Source organism: Nerophis lumbriciformis, linkage group LG16 (genome assembly GCF_033978685.3).
Source record: "Nerophis lumbriciformis linkage group LG16, RoL_Nlum_v2.1, whole genome shotgun sequence".
In the NCBI taxonomy this organism is placed as follows: Eukaryota; Metazoa; Chordata; class Actinopteri; order Syngnathiformes; family Syngnathidae; genus Nerophis; species Nerophis lumbriciformis.
The window spans coordinates 25553293-25577915 of NC_084563.2; the positions used below are offsets into that span (position 1 = coordinate 25553293).

General features: G+C 35.0%; 1 protein-coding gene across 15 annotated transcripts in view; it reads right to left on the reverse strand.

The window, feature by feature from the left end:
• The window catches only part of prom1a (prominin 1a), a 224551-nt gene that overhangs the window by 21132 nt on the left and 178796 nt on the right, over window positions 1-24623 (reverse strand). For 7 of the 15 annotated variants that reach the window (XR_012050898.1, XR_012050896.1, XR_012050895.1 and 4 more), the window contains 8 exons: window positions 23518-23610; window positions 23345-23362; window positions 10593-10646; window positions 8558-8638; window positions 8421-8489; window positions 8256-8345; window positions 5689-5804; window positions 5124-5192 (listed from right to left, as the gene is read on the reverse strand). Coding sequence is in view for 5 of the 15 variants with exons in the window: in XM_061976877.2 (XP_061832861.2) it covers window positions 5124-5192; window positions 5689-5804; window positions 8256-8345; window positions 8421-8489; window positions 8558-8638; window positions 10593-10646; window positions 23345-23362; window positions 23518-23610 (590 nt within the window). In the remaining 10 variants the exon portion in view is untranslated. The other 8 variants (XR_012050901.1, XR_012050900.1, XM_061976885.2 and 5 more) reach the window with 3 other exon arrangements.

A 24623-nucleotide genomic window follows, 5' to 3' on the forward strand; every position in this document is an offset into this window, starting at 1 on the left:
CAAAATATTGTAGGAATAAAGTTATATTATTGCAAGATTAAAGTCAAAATATCCATCCAGCCATCCATCTTCTTCCGCTTATCCGAGGTCGGGTCGCGGGGGCAGCAGCCTAAGCAGGGAAGCCCAGACTTCCCTCTCCCCAGCCACTTCGTCCAGCTCTTCCCGGGGGATCCCGAGGCGTTCCCAGGCCAGCCGGGAGACATAGTCTTCCCAACGTGTCCTGGGTCTTCCCCGTGGCCTCCTACCGGTCGGACGTGCCCTAAACACCTCCCGAGGGAGGCGATCGGGTGGCATCCTGACCAGATGCCCGAACCACCTTATTTGGCTCCTCTCGATGTGGAGGAGCAGTGGCTTTACTTTGAGCTCCCCGCGGATGACAGAGCTTCTCACCCTATCTCTAAGGGAGAGCCCTGCCACCCGGCGGAGGAAACTCATTTCGGCCACTTGTACCCGTGATCTTGTCCTTTCGGTCATAACCCAAAGCTCATGACCATAGGTGAGGATGGGAACGTAGATCGACCGGTAAATTGAGAGCTTTGCCTTCCGGCTCAGCTCCTTCTTCACCACAACGGATCGATAAAGCGTCCGCATTACTGAAGACGCCGCACCGATCCACCTGTCGATCTCACGATCCACTCTTCCCTCACTCGTGAACAAGACTCCGAGGTACTTGAACTCCTCCACTTGGGGCAAGATCTCCTCCCCAACCCGGACAGAATGTCTAGGCGCAGTCAAGGCGTTGAGGGGATTTGGTTTGGTGGCTGCAGGATTAGGTCTCTGCTTTTTGCAGATGATGTGGTCCTGATGGCTTCATCTGGCCATGATCTTCAGCTCTCACTGGATCGGTTCGCAGCTGAGTGTGAAGCGACTGGGATGAGAATCAGCACCTCCAAGTCCGAGTCCATGGTTCTCGCCCGGAAAAGGGTGGAGTGCCATTAAAGTCAAAATATTGTAGGAATAAAGTTATATTATTGCAGGAATAAAGTCAGAATATTGTAGGAATAAAGTTGGCGTGGCAAAGTTGGTAGAGTGGCCGGGTCAGCAATCGGAGTGTTGCTGGTTACTGGTGTTCAATCCCCACCTTCTACCATCCTAGTCACGTCCGTTGTGTCCTTGGGCAAGACACTCCACCCCTTGCTCCAGATGGCTGCTGGTTAGCGCCTTGCATGGCAGCTCCCGCCATCAGTGTGTGAATGTGTGTGTGAATGGGTGAATGTGGTGATACTGTCAAAGCGCTTTGAGTACCTTGAAGGTAGAAAAGCGCTATACAAGTATAACCCATTTATCATTTATAATTTATAAATTATTGAAAGTATAAAGTTAAAATATTTTAGAAATAAAGTTATATTATTACATGTATAAAGTCAAAATATTATAGGAATGAGTTATATTATTGCAAGAATAAAGTCAAACTATTGTAGGAATAAAGTTATATTATTACACAAATAAAGTCAAAATATTGTAGGAATAAAGTTATATTACAAGCATAAAGTCAAAATATTATAGGAATAAAGTTATATTATTACAAGAATAAAGTCAAAATATTGTAAGAATAAAGTTATATTATTACACAAATAAAGTCAAAATATTATAGGAATACATTTGTATTATTGCAAGAATAAAGTCAAAATATTGTAGGAATAACGTGATATTATTGCAAGAATAATGTCATAATATTGTAGGGATTAATGGATGGATGGATGGAAGTTATATTATTGCAAGAATAAAGTTATAATATTACAGGAATAAAGTCAAGATATTGTAGGAATAAAAATATATTACAGGAATAAAGTCAAAATATTATGGTAAAAAAATATGTATTTACATGAAAGTCATAATTTCAAAAATCTATTTGATTAACACATAAAGTCAATAGTACACAGTAAATAAATAAAGCCACATTGTGTACATCTCTTACTCTTTAAAATACTTTATTTGCCCTCAAAGTCCTCCCGTGTCCAGGGAATTATTCCCTAAATTTGTGAACATGGACTTCTGCTTGCTACACAGTTTAGATTAGTTTCTGCTGTGACGTGTTTCCATCTACACTTCTAAAACTTTACTCAGCAAAGAGTTGTTCTGTTCAAGCTAGTTTAGGAACTCCTGCTTGTTCTTACTCAGTGTGTAACATGTTTAGCCTCGTTCTCCAGTGATAATGCTACATGGTAAGAAAAATACTTGATTACAAATGTAGTTTATCTGCTGGAATGATGGTGATTAATATTAACTCAAAAGAGCGGCACCACACTGTGTATGGACATCATCGACATTAATCGGTATTGGCAGATCGCATACTTTTTTCGTGGAAATGGTCTGATACTGTATGCATAACTAATTTTAGCTTTGACTTACACTAAAAGTCCACTTAAATCTCGGGATGAGAACCGTTCCCATTTTGAACCGATACGATACCAATTCCTGGCACCTGGGAATCGATACCAGTACTTTTGTGTGTGTTAATACATGTTGATTGTTTGATAATACAATTCTACTTTTATATGTAACATAAAAATGAGCTGATTATGATAACTGTGCTGTCCAGTTATTATATATATATATATATATATATATATATATATATTTTTTTTTAATAACATTTGAGTCTCATTTGCATTGCAGTTGCACTTCCAAGACATTAAATGGCACTACTGTACAGGCTGGTATGTTGTCTAATCTGGAAGTAGTCTTTCCATGTTACGTTGTGCCCTACAAAGTGTTTATACTGTTTGTACATCTTAGTTTTATTACAAAATTTGGACGTGTTGATCGCTATGTAAAATTGCTAATGCTAATAGTAGCCTCTCTATGGCAAATCTAATGTAAATACTTACGTAGAAGGGATTTCTTAGTTTTTAATAAGTTTGCAAAAAAAAAAAAGCTAAAGCAACATTTTTGCATTCTCATTATGGAGTATTATTGTGTGTAGAATTTTGAGGGCAAAAATTAATAGATTTATTTTTGGAACAAAACTGTAACATAACATGTGGAAAAAGTGAAGGGCTTTGCATACGTTCCGGATGCACCGTACATCGCAGTCGAAGGAACGGAACTCGTACGTAGAACTAGGATCTCATGTATTAACAATCAAGATATTTGTTTTGGTGTTATTTTTACCATTTTGGCTGTTTCTTTTTTTAAAGTTTGATTGTACAAACCCCAAAAGCAGTGAAGTTGTCACGTTTTCAACTTATATTCAATTGAATAGACTGCAAAGACAAGATATTTAATGTTCACTCTGGAAAACTTTGTTATTTTTTGCAAACATTAGCTCATTTGGATTTTGTTGCCTGCAACATGTTTCAAAAAAGCTGGCACAAGTGGCAAAAAGACTGAGCAAGTTGAGGAATGCTCATCAAACACTTATTTGGAACATCCCACAGGTGAACAGGCAAATTGGGAACAGGTGGGTGCCATGATTGGGTATGAAAGTAGATTCCATGAGATGCTCAGTCATTCACAAACAAGGACGGGGCGAGGGTCACCACTTTGTCAACAAATGCCTGAGCAAATTGTTTAAGAACAACATTTCGAATAGAAAAGAATAGAATAGAATATATTTATTGTCATTGTACATTGCACAAGGAAATTGTAAGCAAAACTAATTTAGTGCGAATTCATAACACATAAAAACATAAGAACATAGATAAACCAACCAGCTATTGCAAGGAATTTAGGGATTTCACCATCTACGCTCTGTAATATCATCAAAGGGTTCAGAGAATCTGGAGAAATCACTGCACATAAGCCATGATATTACGGACCTTGGGTCCATCAGGCGGTACTGCATCAAAAACCGACATCAGTGTGTAAAGGATATCACCACATGGGCTCAGGAACACTTCAGAAAACCACTGTCAGTAACTACAGTCGGTCGCTAATCTGTAAGTGAAAGTTACAACTCTACTATGCAGAGCCAAAGCCACTTATCAACAACACCCAGAAACGCTTCGCTGGGCCCGAGCTCATCTAAGATGGACTGATGCAAAGTGGAAAAGTGTTCTGTGGTCTGACGTTTTCACATTTCAAATGGTTTTTGGAAACTGTGGACCAAAGAGGAAAAAGTTAAAGTACCAATGATTGTCTCACACACACACTAAGTGTGGCGAAATTATTCTCTGCATTTGACCCATCACCCTTGATCACCCCCTGGGAGGTGAGGGGAGCAGTGGGAAGCAGCGGTGGCCGCGCCCGGGAATCATTTTTGGTGATTTAACCCCCAATTCCAACCCTTGATGCCGAGTGCCAAGCAGGGAGGTAATGGCTCCCATTTTTACAGTCTTTGGTATGACTCGGCCGGGGTTTGAACTCACGACCTACCGATCTCAGGGCGGACACTCTAACCACTAGGCCAGTGTAAAAGGCAGCATGTGTGATGGTATGCGGGTGTATTAGTGCCCAAGGCATGGGTAACTTACACATCTGTGAAGGCACTATTAATGCTGAAAGGTACATACAGCTTTTGGAGCAACATATGTTGCCATCCAAGCAACGTGATCATGGACACACCTGCTTATATCAGCAAGACGATGCCAAGCTACTCGACTGGCCTGCCTGTAGTCCAGACTTGTCTCCCATTGAAAATGTGTGGTGCAATATGAAGGCTAAAATATGAGAAGGGAGACTGTTGAACAACTTAAGCTGTACATCAAGCAAGAATGGAAATAATTCCACTTCAAAAATGTGTCTCCTCAGTTCCCAAACCTTTACTGAGTGTTGTTAAAAGTAAAGGCCATGCAACACAGTGGTAAAAATGCCTTTTTTGCAATGTGTTGCTGCCAATAAATTATAAATTCATGATTATTTGCAAAAAAAAACAACGTTTCTCAGTGTGAACATGAAATATCTTATCTTTGCAGTCTATTCAATTGAATATAAGTTGAAAATGATTTGCAAATCATTGTATGCCGTTTTTTATTTACAATTTACACAACGTGACAACTTCACTGCTTTTGGGGTTTGTATAATACTTAAACAGTGAAAGTAAAGCTACTGAACATTGTTGATTTATTCCCATACGAGTGTGTGTGTGTGTGTGTGTGTGTGTGTGTGTGTGTGCATGCACCACCACCATTCCCCGCACAATGCAGTGTGCAGGAGGACGAAAAGAATGCAAAAGTGTTTACCTGGTCATGGGAGGGTTAAGGACGGCGTGTGAGGGCTCGCTATGATAACCATTATTACCACTTTCCATACTGGGGAACAAAAGATTGCAAACAAACAAACAAACATGACGGATGATGTCACATGTTTATGTACTATTATTTACAAGCATGTGCTTCTCAGAGCCCTTCATGGAGAGTTAAGGGACACTTTTCAGCCGCGAGCACCAAGAAGTAAACAACGTTGCAATGAAGTGATGAATGTCTGCAAGCAATGGAAGTTCCTGAAACACACCGGGAAGTAGCCTGCCCCCGTGTTGCATGCCCACTAACACACAAGCCAGAGTCTTTGTAAAGTGCAGAGAGTGCATGGCCCGAGAAGAGAGCCCAAGCAAACGGAAAAACGAAAAAAGGATGAAGAGGATGGAAATAGTAGGAATGGTTATCACAAAGTAAAATGCCAAGTCCCCGAAACAGAGGAACTACAAAAAGAACAGGAAAAGGGTTACCACGGCAACAAGAGAAGAATGCAGTTCAAAGTGGAGGAAGAATGTGTTTATGCTGTGTGAGCGTCGTGCGTCCAACTCACTCGTCGTAAACGTCCTCTGTGTCCATCCTGCGGTAGAACTTGGCCAGCTTGACGGCCAGGATGATGCTGGGGATGAAGAGGAGGGTGCTGCAGCCCAGACCCATCCAGAACACGTTCTGTAAACCACAACAACAACACCTTGGTCCCTCACAACAACAGCAATAAGGGTGTACAGTAACCCCGGCAACCAAACTAATTTACAGCCACAGAAGCCACATGACAACATGCATTTATTATACTGGAGAGTAGTGTTGTCTCCATACACATATGTTGGTATTGGTACCGGTACCAAAATGTATTTCGATACTTTTCTAAATAAAGGCGACCACACAAAAATGTCATTATTGTCTTTATTAGTAACAAAAAAACCTTAGGGTACATGAAACATATGTTTATTATTGTAATTTAGTCCTTAAATAAAATGTTGAACCTACTAGACAACTTGTCTTTTAGTAGTAAGTAAACAAACAAAGACTCCTAATTAGTCTGCTGACGTATGCAGTAACATATTGTGTCATTTATACACCTATTATTTAGTACACTTTATGAGGGACAAACTGTAAAAATTGATTATTAATCCTTGTTCATTTACTGTTAATATCTGATTATTTTCTGTTTTAACATGTTCTATCTACACTTCTGTTAAAATGTAATAATCACTTGTTCTTCTCTTCTTTGATACTTTACATTAGTTTTGGATGATACCACACATTTAGGTATCGATCCGATACCAAGTAGTTACAGGATCAGACATTGGTCATATTCAAAGTCCTCGTGTGTCCAGGGACGTATTTACTGACTTTATAAGCATAAAATGAATTTTAAAAAAAGGAAAAAAGATTTTGTGACGCTAAAAAATATCGATGTAATCATCGTAGTATCGAATAGATACGCTATTGTACTTGGTATCATTACAGTCAGGTGTAGATCCACCCATAGCGTTTACGTTGTGACGCCGGTGAGCTATTGTATCCTCCTACGGTGTGTAGTGAAGCATGTTTAGCTATCACTCGTTCTCCAGTGATAATAAAACTTGTAGGAAACTTACTTTATTTGTCACCATGGAGACCAGGATTAGTGATTTAGAAGTAGCTAAAACACTGTAGATCAGTCGATACCGATCATGCATTAGTAAGATCGGTCAATACTGCTAATCTATGAGTGAGATCAGTCGATACTGACACCTATTGGCGATGAGTGAGATAAGTTGATACCGATCATCAATGAGTGAGATCAGTCGATACCGATCATTCATGAGTGAAATCAGTCGATACCGATCATCCATGAGTGGGATCAGTCGATACCGATATGATCATTCATGAGTGATATCAGTCGATACAATACCGATCATCCGTGAGTAAGATCAGTTGATACGATCATCATATGAGTAAGATCAGTTGATACCGATCATCAATGAGTGACATTAGTCGATACCGATCATCCATGAGTGATATCAATCAATACCGATCATCCATGAATAAGATCAGTCGATATGGTCATCCATGAGTGATATCAGTTGATACCGATCATCAATGAGTGAGATTAGTCAATACCGATCATCCATTAGTGAGATTAGTCGATACCGATCATCCATTAGTGAGATTAGTCGATATCGATCATCCAGTAGTGAAATTAGTCAATACTGATCGTCCATTAGAGAGATCAGTCGAGAACGATACCGATCATCTATGAGTGAGATCATTTGATAAAATACAGATCACCCGTGAGTGAGATCAGTCGATACCAATCACCCATTAGTGAGATCAGTAGATACTGACACCGATCATCTATGAGTGAGATCAGTCGATACAATACCGATCACCCATGAGTTAGATCAGTCGATACCAATCACCCATTAGTGAGATCAGTAGACACTGACACCGATTGTCGATGAGTGAAATCAGTTGATACCGATCCTCCATGAGTGAGATCATCGAAACAATACCGATTCTCCATGAGTGAGATCTGTCGATACCAACACTGATCACATGTATCAACTGAATTCTTCACATTTTCAACACATGCCATTGACAGTGTAACAACATCAATACGATATTCACACTACTTCCATATTTGATGTCATGCCATACAATTGTTGATGAAATAAAAGTTGATATCACACAATAACTAAATGAAAGTAAAAATAACTTTGTACTACTCTTTTAAATATTTGACTTTTGGTCCTCAAAGTCCTCCTGTGTCCAGGAAATATTTCCCTGAATGTTGAACCAAAACAACAACAAATTGAGAAGATAAAAATAACTAATGACTTTATAATCGATCATATACTGATACTACCCTTGGTATCGATCCGCCCTCACATGTGTACAGAAATTCTGATATTATCTTACTCTCTCTATCTCTTTTCATTGATAAAAAGGCTTAGCAATTAGCATGCCTTCTTGTTCTTCCTCCATGTGTAACATGTCCAGTGATAATGCTACTTGATAATCATACTTCAGGTACTGAGAAATGTAGTTATTTGCTCTTTTGATCTATTTCTTTGTTTCCCTGAGGACACAATGGAAGTAGAAAAGGTCTGTTCCAGAGTCAAAGTGTGTTGTTACCATGGAGTCTACCAGGAAGCTGCAGGTGATGATCTCCATGGTGTCCAGAATGTTGCTGAAGGGCTTGCAGGGCGCCACCTCCATGGCCAGCTGTGTGACGGCAACACACATACACACATGAGACAAACAACAACAACAACAACAACACAATGACAGCACACTTACGGACGTCTTGACCCACTCGATGTACTGATGGAAGTAGCCCACAATGGCCGCTGTGTATTTTGCCGTTTCCTGAGGAAGGAAGTGAATTTGTCGTGAAAAAAAAAAAAAAAGGGGGCGTGGTCAAGTGGGGCACATACCCGGTTAATTAGGTGTGTTGCATTGTGGGAGATGAGATACTGCGCTGCGTCGACGGCATCGAGCACACCTAACACTTTGTTCTGCCAAGCAGTGAAAATGTTAGCTTGCATGTCTATGTGGAAAAAAAATAATAAAATATATATATATACATATAAATATATATACATATAAATATATATATATATATATATATATATATATATATATATATATATATATATTTATTTCCTATTTAATAGATTGCATGCCTTTGTGGAAAAAAAAAATATATGTATATATTTAAAAACAATATATACATTGATTGCTTGTCTTTTTAAAAATATATATTTTAGTATTTTTTATTTCTTCTTATTTAAAAAATAGATTGCATGTCTTTTTGAAAAAAATATTAAATAAAAAAATATTTAAAAATAATATATTCATTTTCTTCTTTAACATTTTTTAATTCGATTTTTCTTATCAAAAATAGATTGCATTTCTTTTGGAAAAAAATAAATAAATAAAACATATTTTAAAAAATGTATTCATTTTTTTTCTTTAAATGTTTTTTTTATATTTTTCTTATTAAAAAAATAAATTGCATTTCTTTTTAAAAAACAATTGTTTTGATGTTTTTTATTTTATATTTTTTAAATAGATTGCATGTCTTTTGAAAAAAAAGATTTATTTTCTTCTTTTAAAAATAATTTTATTTGATTTTTGTTATTAAAAATCAGATTGCATGTCTTTTTGAAAAAAAAAAATATTAGAAAAAATATATTCCTTTTATTATTTAAATTTTTTTTAAATTAGATGTTCTTATTAAAACAAATTACTTTTTTTTTAAATACATAAATAAAAAATAAAAAAATAGATTCCTTTTTTCTTTAAAAAAATATTTTTTAATGGATGTTTGTTATTAAAAATAGATTGCATTTTTTTTCTTTTTTTAAAAGTTTTATTTATTGTTTTTTTTTATAATTATTTTTCTTAAAATAGATTGCATGTCTTTTTGAATAAATAAATACATAAATAAAAAATATACAACACATGTATTCCTTTTCTTCTTTTAAAAATATATTCTTAACAGATTTTTCTCATTAAGAATAGATTGCATTTATTTTTGCAAAAATAAATAAATAAAACATATTTCAAAAATGTATTCATTTTTTTCTTTAAATTAAAAAAAATATATATTTTTCTTATTAAAAAAATAAATTGCATTTGTTTAAAAAAAAGTTTTCATCTTTTTTATTTTTTTAAATAGATTGCATGTCTTTTTGAAAAAAAAAGATTAATTTTTTTCTTTAAAAAAATATTTGTATTTGATTTTTCTTATTAAAAAATTGATTGCATGTCTTTTTGAAAACAAAAATACATTTAAAAAAATAGATTCCATTTCTTCTTTTAAATTTTTTTAAATTAGATTTTTCTTATTAAAACAAATTCTTTTTTTTTTTTAATATTAAATAAAAAATATTAAAAATTATTCTTTTTTTCTTTAAAAAATATATCTTGTAATGGATTTTACTTACTAATAATAGATTGCATTTCTTTTTTCTTTTTTTAAAAGTTTTATTTAATGTTTTTTTTTATTATTATTTTCCTTAAAATAGATTGCATGTCTTTTTGAATAAATAAATAAATAAAAACCATACCAAAAATGTATTCCTTTTCTTCTTTTAAAAAATGTTTTTATTAGATTTTTCTTATTAAAAAATAATTGCATTTCTTTTTGAAAGAATACAAAAATAAAATATATACAAAAATAGATTCCTTTTCTTCTTAAAAAATATATATTTTTATTAGATTTTCTTATTAAAAAATTGATTGCATTTCTTTTTGAAAAAAATAAATATATAAAATATATATTTAAAAAAATAGATTATTTTTCTTCTTTTAAAAAAAAAAATTGTATTTGATTTTTCTTATTAAAAAACAGATTGCATTTATTTTCTTTTAAAGTTTTTTTTGTTGTTGTTTTTTTTCTTATAAATAATGTTTTAAAAATTGATTGCGGGTTTTTCTCTTCTTAAAGTGTGTCCTTGAACTCACCGGCAGGTCGGAGGCCGTCCTCTCCAGGAACCTCATGCTCTGGTTCAGCGCGCTCTTCACACACAAACAACACTCGTCACTCAGAGGTCAAAGGCAATTTCTAACACCCAGGTCACGAAGGGTCAAGGCCGACACGACCTGATGACCTCACTTGTCACCTTCATACGAACATGCGGAAGGACTTTGCTCCAAAATGACAAATCCACTCAAAAACCATGGACAAAAGTATTGGGACACCTACAAACAACTGCAGTTTGAGTCTTTGTGGGATCTTTTTACGTTCATTTGAGGCTCACCCTTTTAAAGTGTGCTAGCTTGGTGCTAATTCACACTGGATTCGCCATAGACAAGCTACAATTAGCATTTGCAATTTTGCATGGCAACTTCAACACCTTCAAGTTTGGTAATGAAAACTACAAGTAAGATGAATGAACATGTTATAAGTACAACACTTACAGTATAAACACTTTATAGGGCGCAACATAACACATTGAGCTTAATGGCAAAAGCTACTTTCTAGGTAGACAACATACCATATATGGCCTCTACAAGATCGTAGCTATTTTTTTCACGGCCCGCAGCAAAATTATTAGCTTTCTTATATTAGCATGCTAGCATATTTGTTCATTTTGCAGGTAAACACCTCAGCGTCACATTTTTTGTTACTTGATGAATGACACCTGTTAGTATCTTAACGTTAGTATGCTAGGTTTTTCTTAAAGCTAATTTTGTAGGTATACACATTTTGGTACTTGATACATGCTAACGTTAGTATGCTAGGTTTTTTTTTAGCTAATTTTGTAGGTATACACTCAGTCGTATTTTGGTACTTGATAGATGCTAACGCTAGTAGGCTAGGTTTTTTTTTTAAGCTAGTTTTGTAGGTATACACTCAGTCATATTTTGGTACTTGATACATGCTAACGTTAGTATGCTGTTTTTTTTTTTAGCTAGTTTTGTAGGTATACACTCAGTCATATTTTGGTACTTCATACATGGTAAGGTTAGTATGCTAGTTATTTTTTTTAGCTAGTTTTGTAGGTATACACTCAGTCATATTTTGGTACTTGATACATGCTAATGTTAGTATGCTAGGTTTTTTTTCGCTAGTTTTGTAGGTATACACTCAGTCATATTTTGGTACTTGATACATGCTAACGTTAGTATGCTAGGTTTTCTTTTTTAGCTAGTTTTGTAGGTATACACCAGAGGTGGGACCACGTCATTGCTTTGCAAGTCACAAGTAAGTCTCAAGTCTTTACCCTCAAGTCTCGAGTCAAGTCCCGAGTCAAGACAGGGCAAGTCCGAGTCAAGTCCAAAGTCAAGACTGGAAAGTCTCAAGTCAAGTCCCAAGTCCTGCATTTTGAGTTTCGAGTCCTTTCAAGTCATTTAACCACAGACTAATATATTTACACAGATTGTGTATGCTTTTAAAACGCTGTATTTATTTATTAAAACAAGTGCATTTGAAATTGCAGGGAAAAAGATAGTGCTGACATTGCACTTCAAAATAGCACTATTAACCAGTCATTTTAAACATGTAACTCATTCCTTTACAGAATAAACACATTTGAAAAAAAAACAAGTGCAACTGTACTTATTTGCACAAAAGTGTTAACATTGTATTTCCATGGCATATTGCATTGTAACTAGTTCCACAGCAGTTTCTATCCTGTTCTTACCTTATCTCATTGATCTCATCTCATATTGTATGTGTGTTTATGTGTGCGTACACATGAAAAACATAACAAAGATATGAACATAACAATGAACAGAGTTGTACTTTTCAGATGTCAGGACCCTATGCAATATGTACACATACTCTTAATATAGTATACATTTTAACTGACCTTTATTTGACTATGTTTGTCTTTTTGTAGGTGGCTAAAATACGCGGTGCTGCTGACTGCCGTCTAACGTTATGTTACTGTGTGTGATACATTGTCTAACGTAACGTTATGTATAGGTACCTCATGAAAACCTGCTTAAAAAAAAATCACTTGACAAAAAGTATGAATAAGGTAGCAAAATGCAGTGGACGCAACAGATTGCCGTGTTTGCAATGACGTTATAACCATAGACATCTTATAAGTAGACGCAGCATTGGTTGCTGTGACGTGAGCAATTTGGCCGCCATCTTGAAGTGCTGATGAGGAGCCGGCAAGCAGCCGAAACTGACAGATGACAGGTAGAAAACAAAGATGGTGGTGTTCAGTGTTTTCCTGCTCAAATGAGCGGACTGTTGAAAATAGGAATCGGGGGATTACTTTTCACAAGTGAGATTTAACATTAACATACTATTGGTTGTATTTTATGAAAATAATATTACCACAGAGTTGAGAAGGATCAAAGATCTTCAATATTTGTATGTGAAAATCACAAAGAAATCTTCTGGGGGAGAATGACGCCCCTACAGGGGTTTGGTTTACAAACTTTCAGCCCCACCTAAAACAAAATTATGATGCATTCTCATTTTAGGCAAAGTATAAGACAATACTTTCTTAACAGTATAATTGTAACCAGGAATCAGTCTTCAAGTAACAATATTCAAATACTAACATTGTTGGGTTAAACAGAATTTGGTTTTATTCTGAATCCAGTGAAACAGATTGGTGGTTTTAGCTGATATGAAGACTTTCAGGTGTTTATATATGTTTAAGTATTTGGCAGACGCTTTTATCCAAAGCGACTTACATAAAATAATACATATAAAACAATCACTGCAAACATTATCATTTAAGGGAAGAATGTAATAGAAAATATCAATACAAAGTGTCAAGACAGAATAAACTCTCTGCTGCTGAAGCAACAGAGATACAGTCTATAGGCAGAGGTGGGTAGAGTAGCCAGAAATTGTACTCAAGTAAGAGTACTGTTACTTTAGAGATTTATTACTCAAGTAAAAGTAAGGAGTAGTCACCCAAATATTTACTTGAGTAAAAGTAAAAAGTATGTTGTGAAAAAACTACTCAAGTACTGAGTAACTGATGAGTAACATACACACTCATATCATATATATATATATATATATATATATATATATATATATATATATATACTGTATATATATATATAAACATACATACATATACATTGATATATACAGTATATAATTTATATGTATTTATTTTTCCTGTTTTTGTTTACATGTTAAAGGTGTTTTAATGAATATACATGCATGTTTAACATATAGATTCCTTTCTTTCATGAAGACTAGAATATAAGTTGGTGTATTACCTGATTCTGATGACTTGCGTTGATTGTAATCAGACAGTTGTGATTATAACGTCCACGTTTTCAAATGGAGAAGAAAAGTTCCTCCTTTCTGTCTAATACCACATGAAAGTGGTGGGTTTTTGGCATCTTATTTGTCCAGCTTCCATATTCGTTTTTATACACTTTACAAGAAATATATTGGCGTCAAACTCCGTAGCTTGCTAGCTTGTTTGCGCTGGCTTTCGGAGACTCTTGTTTTGAAAGCGCAGGCGCGATGGAGCGGCACTTTTATTGTGAAGACAGGAACGTCCTCATGTGCGGTCAGTCTTTAGGCTTTTGACGGGATGTACGGTTGAAATAAAAAAGTATCTTTTTTCCTTCACACTTTTGATTGATTGATTGGAACTTTTATTATTAGATTGCACAGTACAGTACACATTCCGTACAATTGACCACTAAATGGTAACACCCCAATACGTTTTTCAATTTATTTAAGTCAGGTCATGTGACCACCTGGCTCTGTTTGATTGGTCCAACGTCACCAGTGACTGCATCTGATTGGTGGAACGCAGTGAAACGTCACCAGTAAGGCAGACACTTTGAAGGTCTGTCTGACAGACCAAAACAAACAAAGCGTGCATTAACAGATCGATAAAAATTAGTAGCGAGTAGCGAGCTGAATGTAGATAAAAGTAGCGGAGTAAAAGTACCGTTCCTTCTCTATAAATATACTTAAGTAAAAGTAAAAGTATGTTGCATTAAAACTACTCTTAGAAGTACAATTTATCCCAAAAGTTACTCAAGTAGATGTAACGGAGTAAATGTAGCGCGTTAGTACCCACCTCTGTCTATAGGTCCCTAAGATATATAGATATCTAATGTATTCATACATTGTTTATGTAGGATACACACATATGTATATATAACCTAATCATATTGTTTCTTCAACTTAAAAATAGATTACCGTTTTTTTCCCCCTTCTCTGGGATTATATTCCCAGTTTTGATCTCGGACGTCTGGTCACTTATAGCGTATAAGAATATTATATTACTGTTAAGCAAACTATGAATAATAAAACACGCCAAAACATGTGTCTGTTATCATAGCTACACGTATGACAAAAAAGGGGGTGAAAATCAGTGGTATTCAGTGAGGTAAGATGAATTAAATGCGCTGACAATTCATTGCTCCTGCCAAATTAATTGCACTGAGTGGAGCGGATCACCACTCCAAGATGGCGGCCACGCGCCTCGTCTGCGCCAGTAGGCAGTAGCGCTCTATGCTGCGTCTACTTATAAGATGTCTATGGTTATAACGTTAGCAGTGAGTTTGCAGCCTCACTGATTTAACTACACAGCAAATAAAAGTCACGTTACTTAGCCAATAAACGTTATCTTACATTCAAAACTTACCCTTCTTTGTGCAACTTCAAATGTCGAACGAAGTTGGAAGTTGTTGCGTCTCCGTCTGTAATATTCCAACTGCGTGATTTGCATACCGCAATTCGTTTTTTGTTGACCAAGTCGTAGTTTTTATACCCGAACGAAACCAACTTTAACATAATTGTTTCTCACTGGCACGTTGTTGGACAACTCTTGTTCATTGGTTGTCCTGCAATTTGATTGGATGAATGCTGTGTGATGAAAACAACGTACATCTAATTTGATTGGCTGTTGTACTGACAGCACACCAGCTGACAGGAATAACACGCTGATAGACAGACGAAGAAAATGAAAAATACGGAGCGCTCCCAAATAACTTTTTAAGCTTTGGATTTTGGGGAAAGTGGCAAGTCATGTCAAATCATGTCAAGTCAAAAGGCTCAAGTCCAAGTGAAGTCACAAGTCATTGATGTTAAAGTCTAAGTCGAGTTGCAAGTCTCTTCACATTTTGTCAAGTCGAGTCTAAAGTCATCAAATTCATGACTCGAGTCTGACTCGAGTCCAAGTCATGTGACTCGAGTCCACACCTCTGGTATACACTAAGTCATATTTTGGTACTTGATACATGCTAACGTTAGTATGCTAGGTTTTTTTCCCGCTAGTTTTGTAGGTATACACTCAGTCATATTTTGGTACTTGATACATGCTAACGTTAGTGTGCTAGGTTTTTTTTTTAGCTAGTTTTGTAGGTATACACTCAGTCATATTTTGGTACTTGATACATGCTAACGTTAGTATGTTAGGTTTTTTTAAATATAATTTTGTAGGTATACACATATGTTGGTACTTGATACATGCTAACGTTAGTATGCTAGGTTTTTTTTCGCTAGTTTTGTAGGTATACACTCAGTCATATTTTGGTACTTGATACATGCTAGCGTTAGTATGCTAGTTTTTTTTTTAGCTAGTTTTGTAGTGTCGGAGGCAGATATTTACATATATCCGAATTTAAGTTGTACTTCTTCCATTTCTTTGTCATATTTGAAAACAGCTCGTCTTTTCCACTTCTTCTCTTGATGCTCTGTCAGCAAGCAAACTCTGTGTGTTAACCTTGAGTTCTTTGGAATGTATTATGGCTAGGGAGACGTTGTGCTTTTGTTATGGCTAGGGAGGTGGAAGGGAAGAGAGGTTTTTGGCGTTGGGAAGAGAGACCATTTTGGGTGTGCGGGATAGAAGGTTCTAGGGTTAGACTGGTCTCAATCTAAAATGTATATTGTCAAAGCTTTGAGAATATATACAACAAAATACCTATTCTGTCTCTGGTGGTTTTTCAACTCAGCTTTAAGTGTCGGAAAGAACTTGGGAGCGAATTGTGACTTGAATTCCCTGGGAGGAACAACTGGTCCAAAACGCAACAGTAGGTATACACTCAGTCATATTTTGGTACTTGATACATGCTAACGTTAGTGTGCTAGTTTTTTTTTAGCTAGTTTTGTAGGTATACACTCAGTCATATTTTGGTACTTGATACATGCTAACGTTAGTATGCTAGGTTTTTTTAAATATAATTTTGTAGGTATACACATATTTTGGTACTTGATACATGCTAACGTTAGTATGTTAGGTTTTTTTAGCTAGTTATGTAGGTATACACTCAGTCATATTTTGGTACTTGATACATGCTAACATTAGTATGCTAGTTTTTTTAAAGCTAATTTTGTAGGTATACACTCAGTCATATTTTGGTACTTGATACATGCTAACCTTAGTATGCTAAGTGTTTTTTTTTTTAGCTGGTTTTGTAGGTATACATTTAGTCATATTTTGGTACTTGATACATGCTAACGTTAGTATGCTGTTTTTTTTTTAGCTAATTTTGTAGGTATACACTAAGTCATAATTTGGTACTTGATACACGCTAACGTTTGTATGCTGTTTTTTTTTTTTTAAGCTAATTTTGTAGGTATACACTCAGTCATATTTTGGTACTTGATACATGCTAACGTTAGTATGCTGTTTTTTTTTTTTTAGCTAATTTTGTAGATATACACTAAGTCATATTTTGGTACTTGATACATGCTAACATTAGTATGCTAGGTTTTTTTTTTAGGTAGTTTTGTAGGTATACACTCAGTCGTATTTTGGTACTTGATACATGCTAATGTAAGCATGCTAGCGTTTTAAACAAATGTGTTCCACTTCCACCTATCCCTGGTTGCCAATCAGGATGCTTTTCGGGACTGAAGCATTTTGCATTGCACCTTTTGCGCTTTATACGCCTGTTTTCTATTTGTGCACTTCCCAGCTTTTGTGTTACCTGCGTTTCCCTAATAACGAGGGCTTCTTTTCTACACTTGCCTGTTGTCTCTGCATCCTGGGGTCCATACATACACCAAAACATATGTAGCTTAAGCAATTCTATGCCTTATTATTCTTATTACTATTCACATCATTATTACACTAAAAACCTTACCATATCATGCAGGAAATCTGTAAACATGTTTTAAACACCATGTAGAAGCCTTTGTTGTTTGTTTTTTTTGTACGTTTCTTCACTAATCAAAAACATGTTTATTTTAGCTGTAGAAAGTGTCCCGGGCCAATAAATAACAAGCTGTGGGACACAAAGACACCCCTGAATTAGATGATACTTCACTTCAACATAGAGAGACGTTTTCCCCCAAATGTTGAACTACCGTATTCATGATATGTGGATACTTGTTGGCATTTTGGCTCAAAGTCCGTCAATAACACAACTTGAATGCACTCACACACCCCTTCTTGTGTTTGTTATCTTCTTGAGACCTCCAAAAAATGCCCACCTCTTTAGGACCACCCTTTCTAGAAATATAAAGATTTATATTTACAACATTAATAATATATATATTACTATGCCAGTATAAAAAAAGCTTGTCGTGGTCACAATTTCGCAAGAAAAACTTAGAATGTTGGCAGTATTATAATAAAAGTCGTCATTTTACTCAACGCAAGTCAAAATGTTACAAGTAAAACTGAACATTTGTGCAATATTATGATAAAAGTTGGAATTTTACTCAATAATAGTCGCAATTGTACAAGAAAAGCTTAAAATGTTGGCAATTTTATGAAAAGAGTCACAATTTTACTCGACTAAAGTCACAATTTTATAAGAAATCTTAAAAATGTTGGCAATATTAAAATAATAATCGGAATTTTACTCTGCAAAATTATGACAAAAGTCGTAATTTTACTCCAAAAATGTCACTGTTTTACAAGAACAACAAAAAATGGCAATATTGTGATAAAAGTCAGAATTTTATATGACAAATGTCACCATTTTGCAGTAAAAAAGTAATAATTTTACATAAAAAAGTAAAAATGTTACAGTAAGTTATTGCAATATTACAGAAACAGAAAGAATATGAGAAATTGTTCCCAATTTTATAAGAAAAACGTCGCCACATTGTGAGAAAAAGACTGCTTTTAAGAACACTTTAAAATGTTGGCAATATTATATTAATAATCGGAATTTTACTCGGCAAAATTATGACAAAAGTCGTAATTTTACTCCAACAATGTCACTATTTTACAAGAACAACAAACAATTTGGCAATATTGTGATAAAAGTCAGAATTTTATATGACAAATGTCATCATTTTGCATTAAAAAAGTAATAATTTTACATAAAAAAGTAAAAATGTTACAGTAAAATATTGCAATGTTACAGAAACAGAAATTATTTTGATAAATTGTCCCCAATTTTATAAGAAAGAAGTTGACACATTGTGAGAAAAAGACTGCTTTTAAGAAAACTTTAAAATGTTGGCAATACTATAATAATCAGAAATTTACGTTATGACAAAAGTCGGAATTTTACTCAAACAATGTCACTATTTTACAAGCACAACAAAAAAAATGGGCATGATAAAAGTCAGAATTTTATATAACAAATGACGCCGTTTTGCATTAAAAAGTAATAATTTTACATTAAAAAGTAATAATTTTACAAGAAAATATTGCAATGTTACAGAAGCAGAAAGAATATGAGAAATTGTTCCCAATTTTATAAGAAAAAAGTCGACACATTGTGAGAAAAAGACTGCTTTTAAGAACACTTTAAAATGTTGGCAATGTTATAATAATAATCGGAATTTTACTTGGCCAAAATGATGACAAAAGTCGGAATTTTACTCCAAAAATGTCAATATTTTACAAGAACAACGAAAAAAAACTTGGCAATATTGTGAGTCAGAATTTTATAACAAATGTCGCCATTTTGCAGTAAAAAAAGTAATAATTTTACATAAAAAGTAAAACTTTTACAGTAAAATATTGCAATGTTACAGAAACAGAAATTATTTTTGATAAATTGTTCCCAATTTTATAAGAAAGAAGTCGACAAATTGTGAGAAAAAGACTGCTTTTAAGAAAACTTTAAAATGTTGGCAATGTTATAATAATAATTGGAATTTTACTTGGCAAAATTATGACAAAAGTCGGAATTTTACTCCAAAAATGTCACTATTTTACAAGAACAACGAAAAAAATTTGGCAATATTGTGATAGTCAGAATTTTATGACAAATGTCGCCATTTCGCAGTCAAAAATTTTGAATTTTACATAAAAAAGTTAAAATGTTACAATAAAATATTACAGAAACAGAAAGAATATGAGAAATTGTTCCCAATTTTATAAGAAAGAAGTCGAAACATTGTGAGAAAAAGACTGCTTTTAGTTAATGATTTAGTTTTTTTAATTTTTTGTTCGTAATAGGTTTTTAATCTTCATTATTTACTTCAAGTTATTACAGTATGTCTCTGTATACATACTTTTTTTTTTTTTTTTTATTAATTTTGGCCAAAGGGGGCACATTTCAAATTTTTACACACACTTGTTATTTCATATGTTGACCAGAGGGGGAGAACTTTTAAAAGCGACACAGTCAATTTGAAAAATCCCTTCTTTTTGGGACCACCCTTATTTTGATAGATTTCACCACCAGGGGTGCAAATGAGATCTCTATTTTTTTGTCTTTTGTAATGTGCTTAAGGCCGATGACAAAGGAGTCAGGGACCACAGATGGCCCCTGTGCTGCACTTTGGGCAACCCAGCTGTAGAAGCTAACTGTTTATGGCCACTATAGTCTTAGTAGCGTAGTGTATTTGTTCATCCTATGCTCACATATGGCTTGTCTTAGGTCAGCACCGGAAGTGGTAAAATCAGCTGTTCACCTGGCGGGTTTTTTCGGGGATGAATAGGGAAGTCCTTCTTTAGCTGCCGTCTTCTTTTATCACATATTGCTGCCTTTGCACCTGTCAATGTTTACCTTTGCATGCACATTAAATCAACCAAAAATCCTGACTTTGGAGCAATGTTGACAGACTCTAGTATTTGGCTCTCTATTAGATGCATATATGGACGGTACTTTTCCTTGTTGATGTCTCAAGAAGGGTAGAAATACAAGAACACACACACACACACACACACACACACACACACACACACACACACACACACACACACACACACACACACACACACACACACACTAGTCCTGTATGACAAAATGAGAGACATTTTGTCATCAGGAAGTCACATGACTGTAATAACTTGGTTACACCAAGCAGTACAGTTCAGTATATAAAATATGACCAGAAATGAGGGGTGTGAATCTTTGGCCAAACAAATCGATCCCGTTCCTGGAGTGACGATCCAACTCGGAATCGATTCTCGACTGATTCTTGCAAGTATTATTTGGTATAAAAATTATAATGAAACTTTTGAAATAGGTTTCAGGTTAGAAAATCTCTTTGTGGTTGCATGAAGATGGCCTAGAAACATAGTTTTCAAAATGGATTATTATTCAAAAAAATATATACACCGAATTTTCTGGACCATAGGGCGCACCGCCGATGAATGGCCTATTTTTGATCTATTTTCATATATAAGGCATCGGATTATAAGGGGTCATATTTTATTTGTTTTTTCTAAATTGAAAACACTTCCTTGTGGTCTACATAAATGTAATGTTGGATTTTTGAGTGTCATGTTCTATATTTTCAATGGAACATATAAAATGTTGGTGTTGTTTACTTGCGTCATATTGCAGTCTACACATATCTCTTATGTGTTACTGCCATCATATTGCAGTCTACACATATCTCTTATGTGTGACTGCCATCATATTGCAGTCTACACATATATATTATGTGTGACTGCCATCATATTGCATTCCACACATATCTCTTATGTGTGACGGCCATTATATTGCAGTCTACACATATCTCTTATGTGTGACTGCCATCATATTGCAGTCCACACGTATCTCTTGCGTGTGACTGCCATCACATTGCAGTCTACACGTATCTCTTATGTGTGACTGCCATCACATTGCAGTCTAAACGTATCTCTTATGTGTGACTGCCATCATATTGCAGTCTACACATATCTCTTATGTGTGATTGCCATCATATTGCAGTCTACAGGTATCTCTTAAGTGCGCCTTATAGTCTGGAATATACGGTGTATATATAATTTTTTTAATCGATTTTTGAAAATTATAAACAAGAATCTATTTTCCGATTCTACTGGTCTACAAATGAAAATATCAGCTCCTTCAAAAAACACCGTCTTTAGCAGCTGTGCCTGTAGCAACCTTTTGATGTATTTTAAATGAATTCCACGAGTTGTCAGTAGCTGCATTAGAGGTATGGTGAACACCAGATTTTTCCGGACTATAAGCCGCTACTTTTTTCTCGAGCTTTGAACCCTGCTTTTACAAAAGTGCGACTGACTAATCTATGAGTTTTTCTTTGCTAACGGCCATAATATTTTGTAAACAATAAACTTACAGTGTAGTAACACCAACGCCGAAAAAGGTGTGTTATTGTCTGTGCTATGGCGCCATCGTTTGGACAGGTTTGCTTACTGCAGATGCTGCAGGTTGAAAGTCTGGGAAGTGAATTGGATTATATTTATATAGCAATGTTCTCTAGTGACTCATAGTGAAAGCCATTGTCTAAGTTACATTTAAACGGTCTTGCCCAAGGACACAACGGGAGTGACTAGGACGGCGGATTATTGGCACAACCGAGCCACTGTTTTGCACTTTTTCTAAAGGCTTAGTTGGCCACATGTGTGGACAGCACATTTTAGCTCTTATTTCCAAAATTGTGTACACTACTGAATTGGGGTCTTATGGCGGCTTATGTGGACACTTATACTGCCATCTGGTGGTGTCAGAAGAGTATAACATACAATGGAATTTGGAAAAAAAAAGTGTAAAAATAAGAATTAGCATGTCACTAAACATGAAGTACACATTTGTGTACTTATGGACTAAGTACATCATATCAAAAGAGGATTCTTAGTTTTTATTCTAATTAGGGTCTAATAAGCCCAAATAGCAAAGAGAATTAAAAAAAAAAAAAAAGCATGTAAACAAACAGCTTGGGCCTTAAGAGGTTAAAACGGAAGTATAAGTGTCGTTGTCCATTACAATTCTATTTGTATGGATCTTTCATTCATCAGACCGAGCAACGTTTGCAAGTTTTACAATATAACTAAAATTATTCACACTTACTAAACCGGTCCCGTCTGCGATGTCTGTAGGAGTGTTTTCACGCAGTATCGTAATGCAATGAAGTTAGCGTCGTTAGCATTAGCTAATACGCTAACACGTTTGCGAGTGTCTGTGTTAGTGTTATTAACTTGCAGTGGCATTCCGCAGCTAGTGGGTCCATGACCAGGACTTATGTTTTGTCTGGCCAGCCGTTTTACTGCCGCGTTACAGACACCGTTTGGAAACAATTAAAGGTATGTAAATAAAAATGTCTGTGTAAACAACTAATCTCACAACGTATATATCTGCGACTTATAGTCCGGTGCGAGTAATATATGGCAAAATATTTATTTATTCTAAAATGTAGTGGGTGTGGTTTATATAAACACTTTATCTACCTCTGCATGCACAATAAAATGTCATGTGTGTTCCGCTCACTATTGATGCCAACTGAGCGGTTTCCTTCCTGTGCGCGATGCCAACGTGGTTGTGTTGCTGCAACATGGGTTGTGTTGCTACAACACGGGTTGTGTTGCTGCAGTGTACTGAACCGCAGCGCTTGGTGCACACCAGTATGGACGTGACAAGACAGGACGGTGATGAATTGTGCTTACCCTCGCTCTAACATATTTCTTCATGTGGACGGTGGACAAGGAAAACATAAAAAAAAATAATAATAATAAAAAAAAGTGTATTGTTGGAGCAAATCAGCATTGTAGCTGTTGTACATAAGATGAGTGGGTCATGTGATGTAAAGAGGGCGGGGTGCAAAGGGGGCGGGGTTTACCATGGCCTGCTGCAAGGGCACCACATGCTGGTTGTGGATCTGTCTCACTGTGCCCACGTGACCCTTCAGAGCACTTTGCAGACGGCCCCTAGGCTGGAGCACACACACACTTATCAGCATGCATCGTCCTATTTTAGTCTTTGAATAGTTAGGTTCAAATCTCCTTTGAGATTTGAATTTGTGTCTTTATTAGGAAAACCTTTTTTTTTTTTACACTTAATTTATGTAACTGATTTTTTTGCGTTTGAATTTTGTCAAGTTTATTATTTTGTATCAAATTATGCTGACAATCTCAATGAAAGCGTGTTAGCAAAATGTGTCTGTTTAAAAATTCAGTGTAAAAAAAGTTTATGTGAAAAAATTCTGTGTAAAAAAATTCAGCGTAAAAAAAATTAATTGTGAAAAAATTCAGTGTAAAAAAAAACAACCTTTCGGAATAAAGACACAAATTAACCTCCATAGTTAGCGCTTGTTTTTCAAACATGCTTCCTCCCTAAAACTATGGAGGTTAATTTGTAAATTTTATTACAAAAGCTTTTTTGACACTGAATGTATGCAACTGAATTTTTTGCAATTGAATTTTGTGAAGCTAATTATTTTAAATCAAATTATGCTGACAATCTCAATGAAAAATTGTTAGCAAAATGTGTGTATATAAAAATTCAGTGTAAAAAAATTAAATGTGAAAAAATTCAGTGTAAAAAAAAACAACCTTTCGGAATAAAGACACAAATTAACCTCCACAGTTAGCGCTTGTTTTTCAAACATGCTTCCTCCCTAAAACCATGGAGGTTAATTTGTTAATTTTATTACAAAAGCTTTTTTTTACACTGAATATATGTAACTAAATTTTTTACATTTGAATTTTGTATAGTTAATTATTTTACATTCAATTATACTGACAATTTCATAGAAACATTGTGAGAAAAATTAGTGTGTTTAAAAAATTCAGTGTAAAAAAATTTAAAGTGAAAAAATTCAATGTAAAAAAAAAAATGTTTCGGACTAAAGACACAAATGAACCTCCATAGTTAGCACTTGTTTATCAAACATGCTTCCTCCCTAAAACCAGGGAGGTTAATTATATTACAAAAGCTTTATTGACA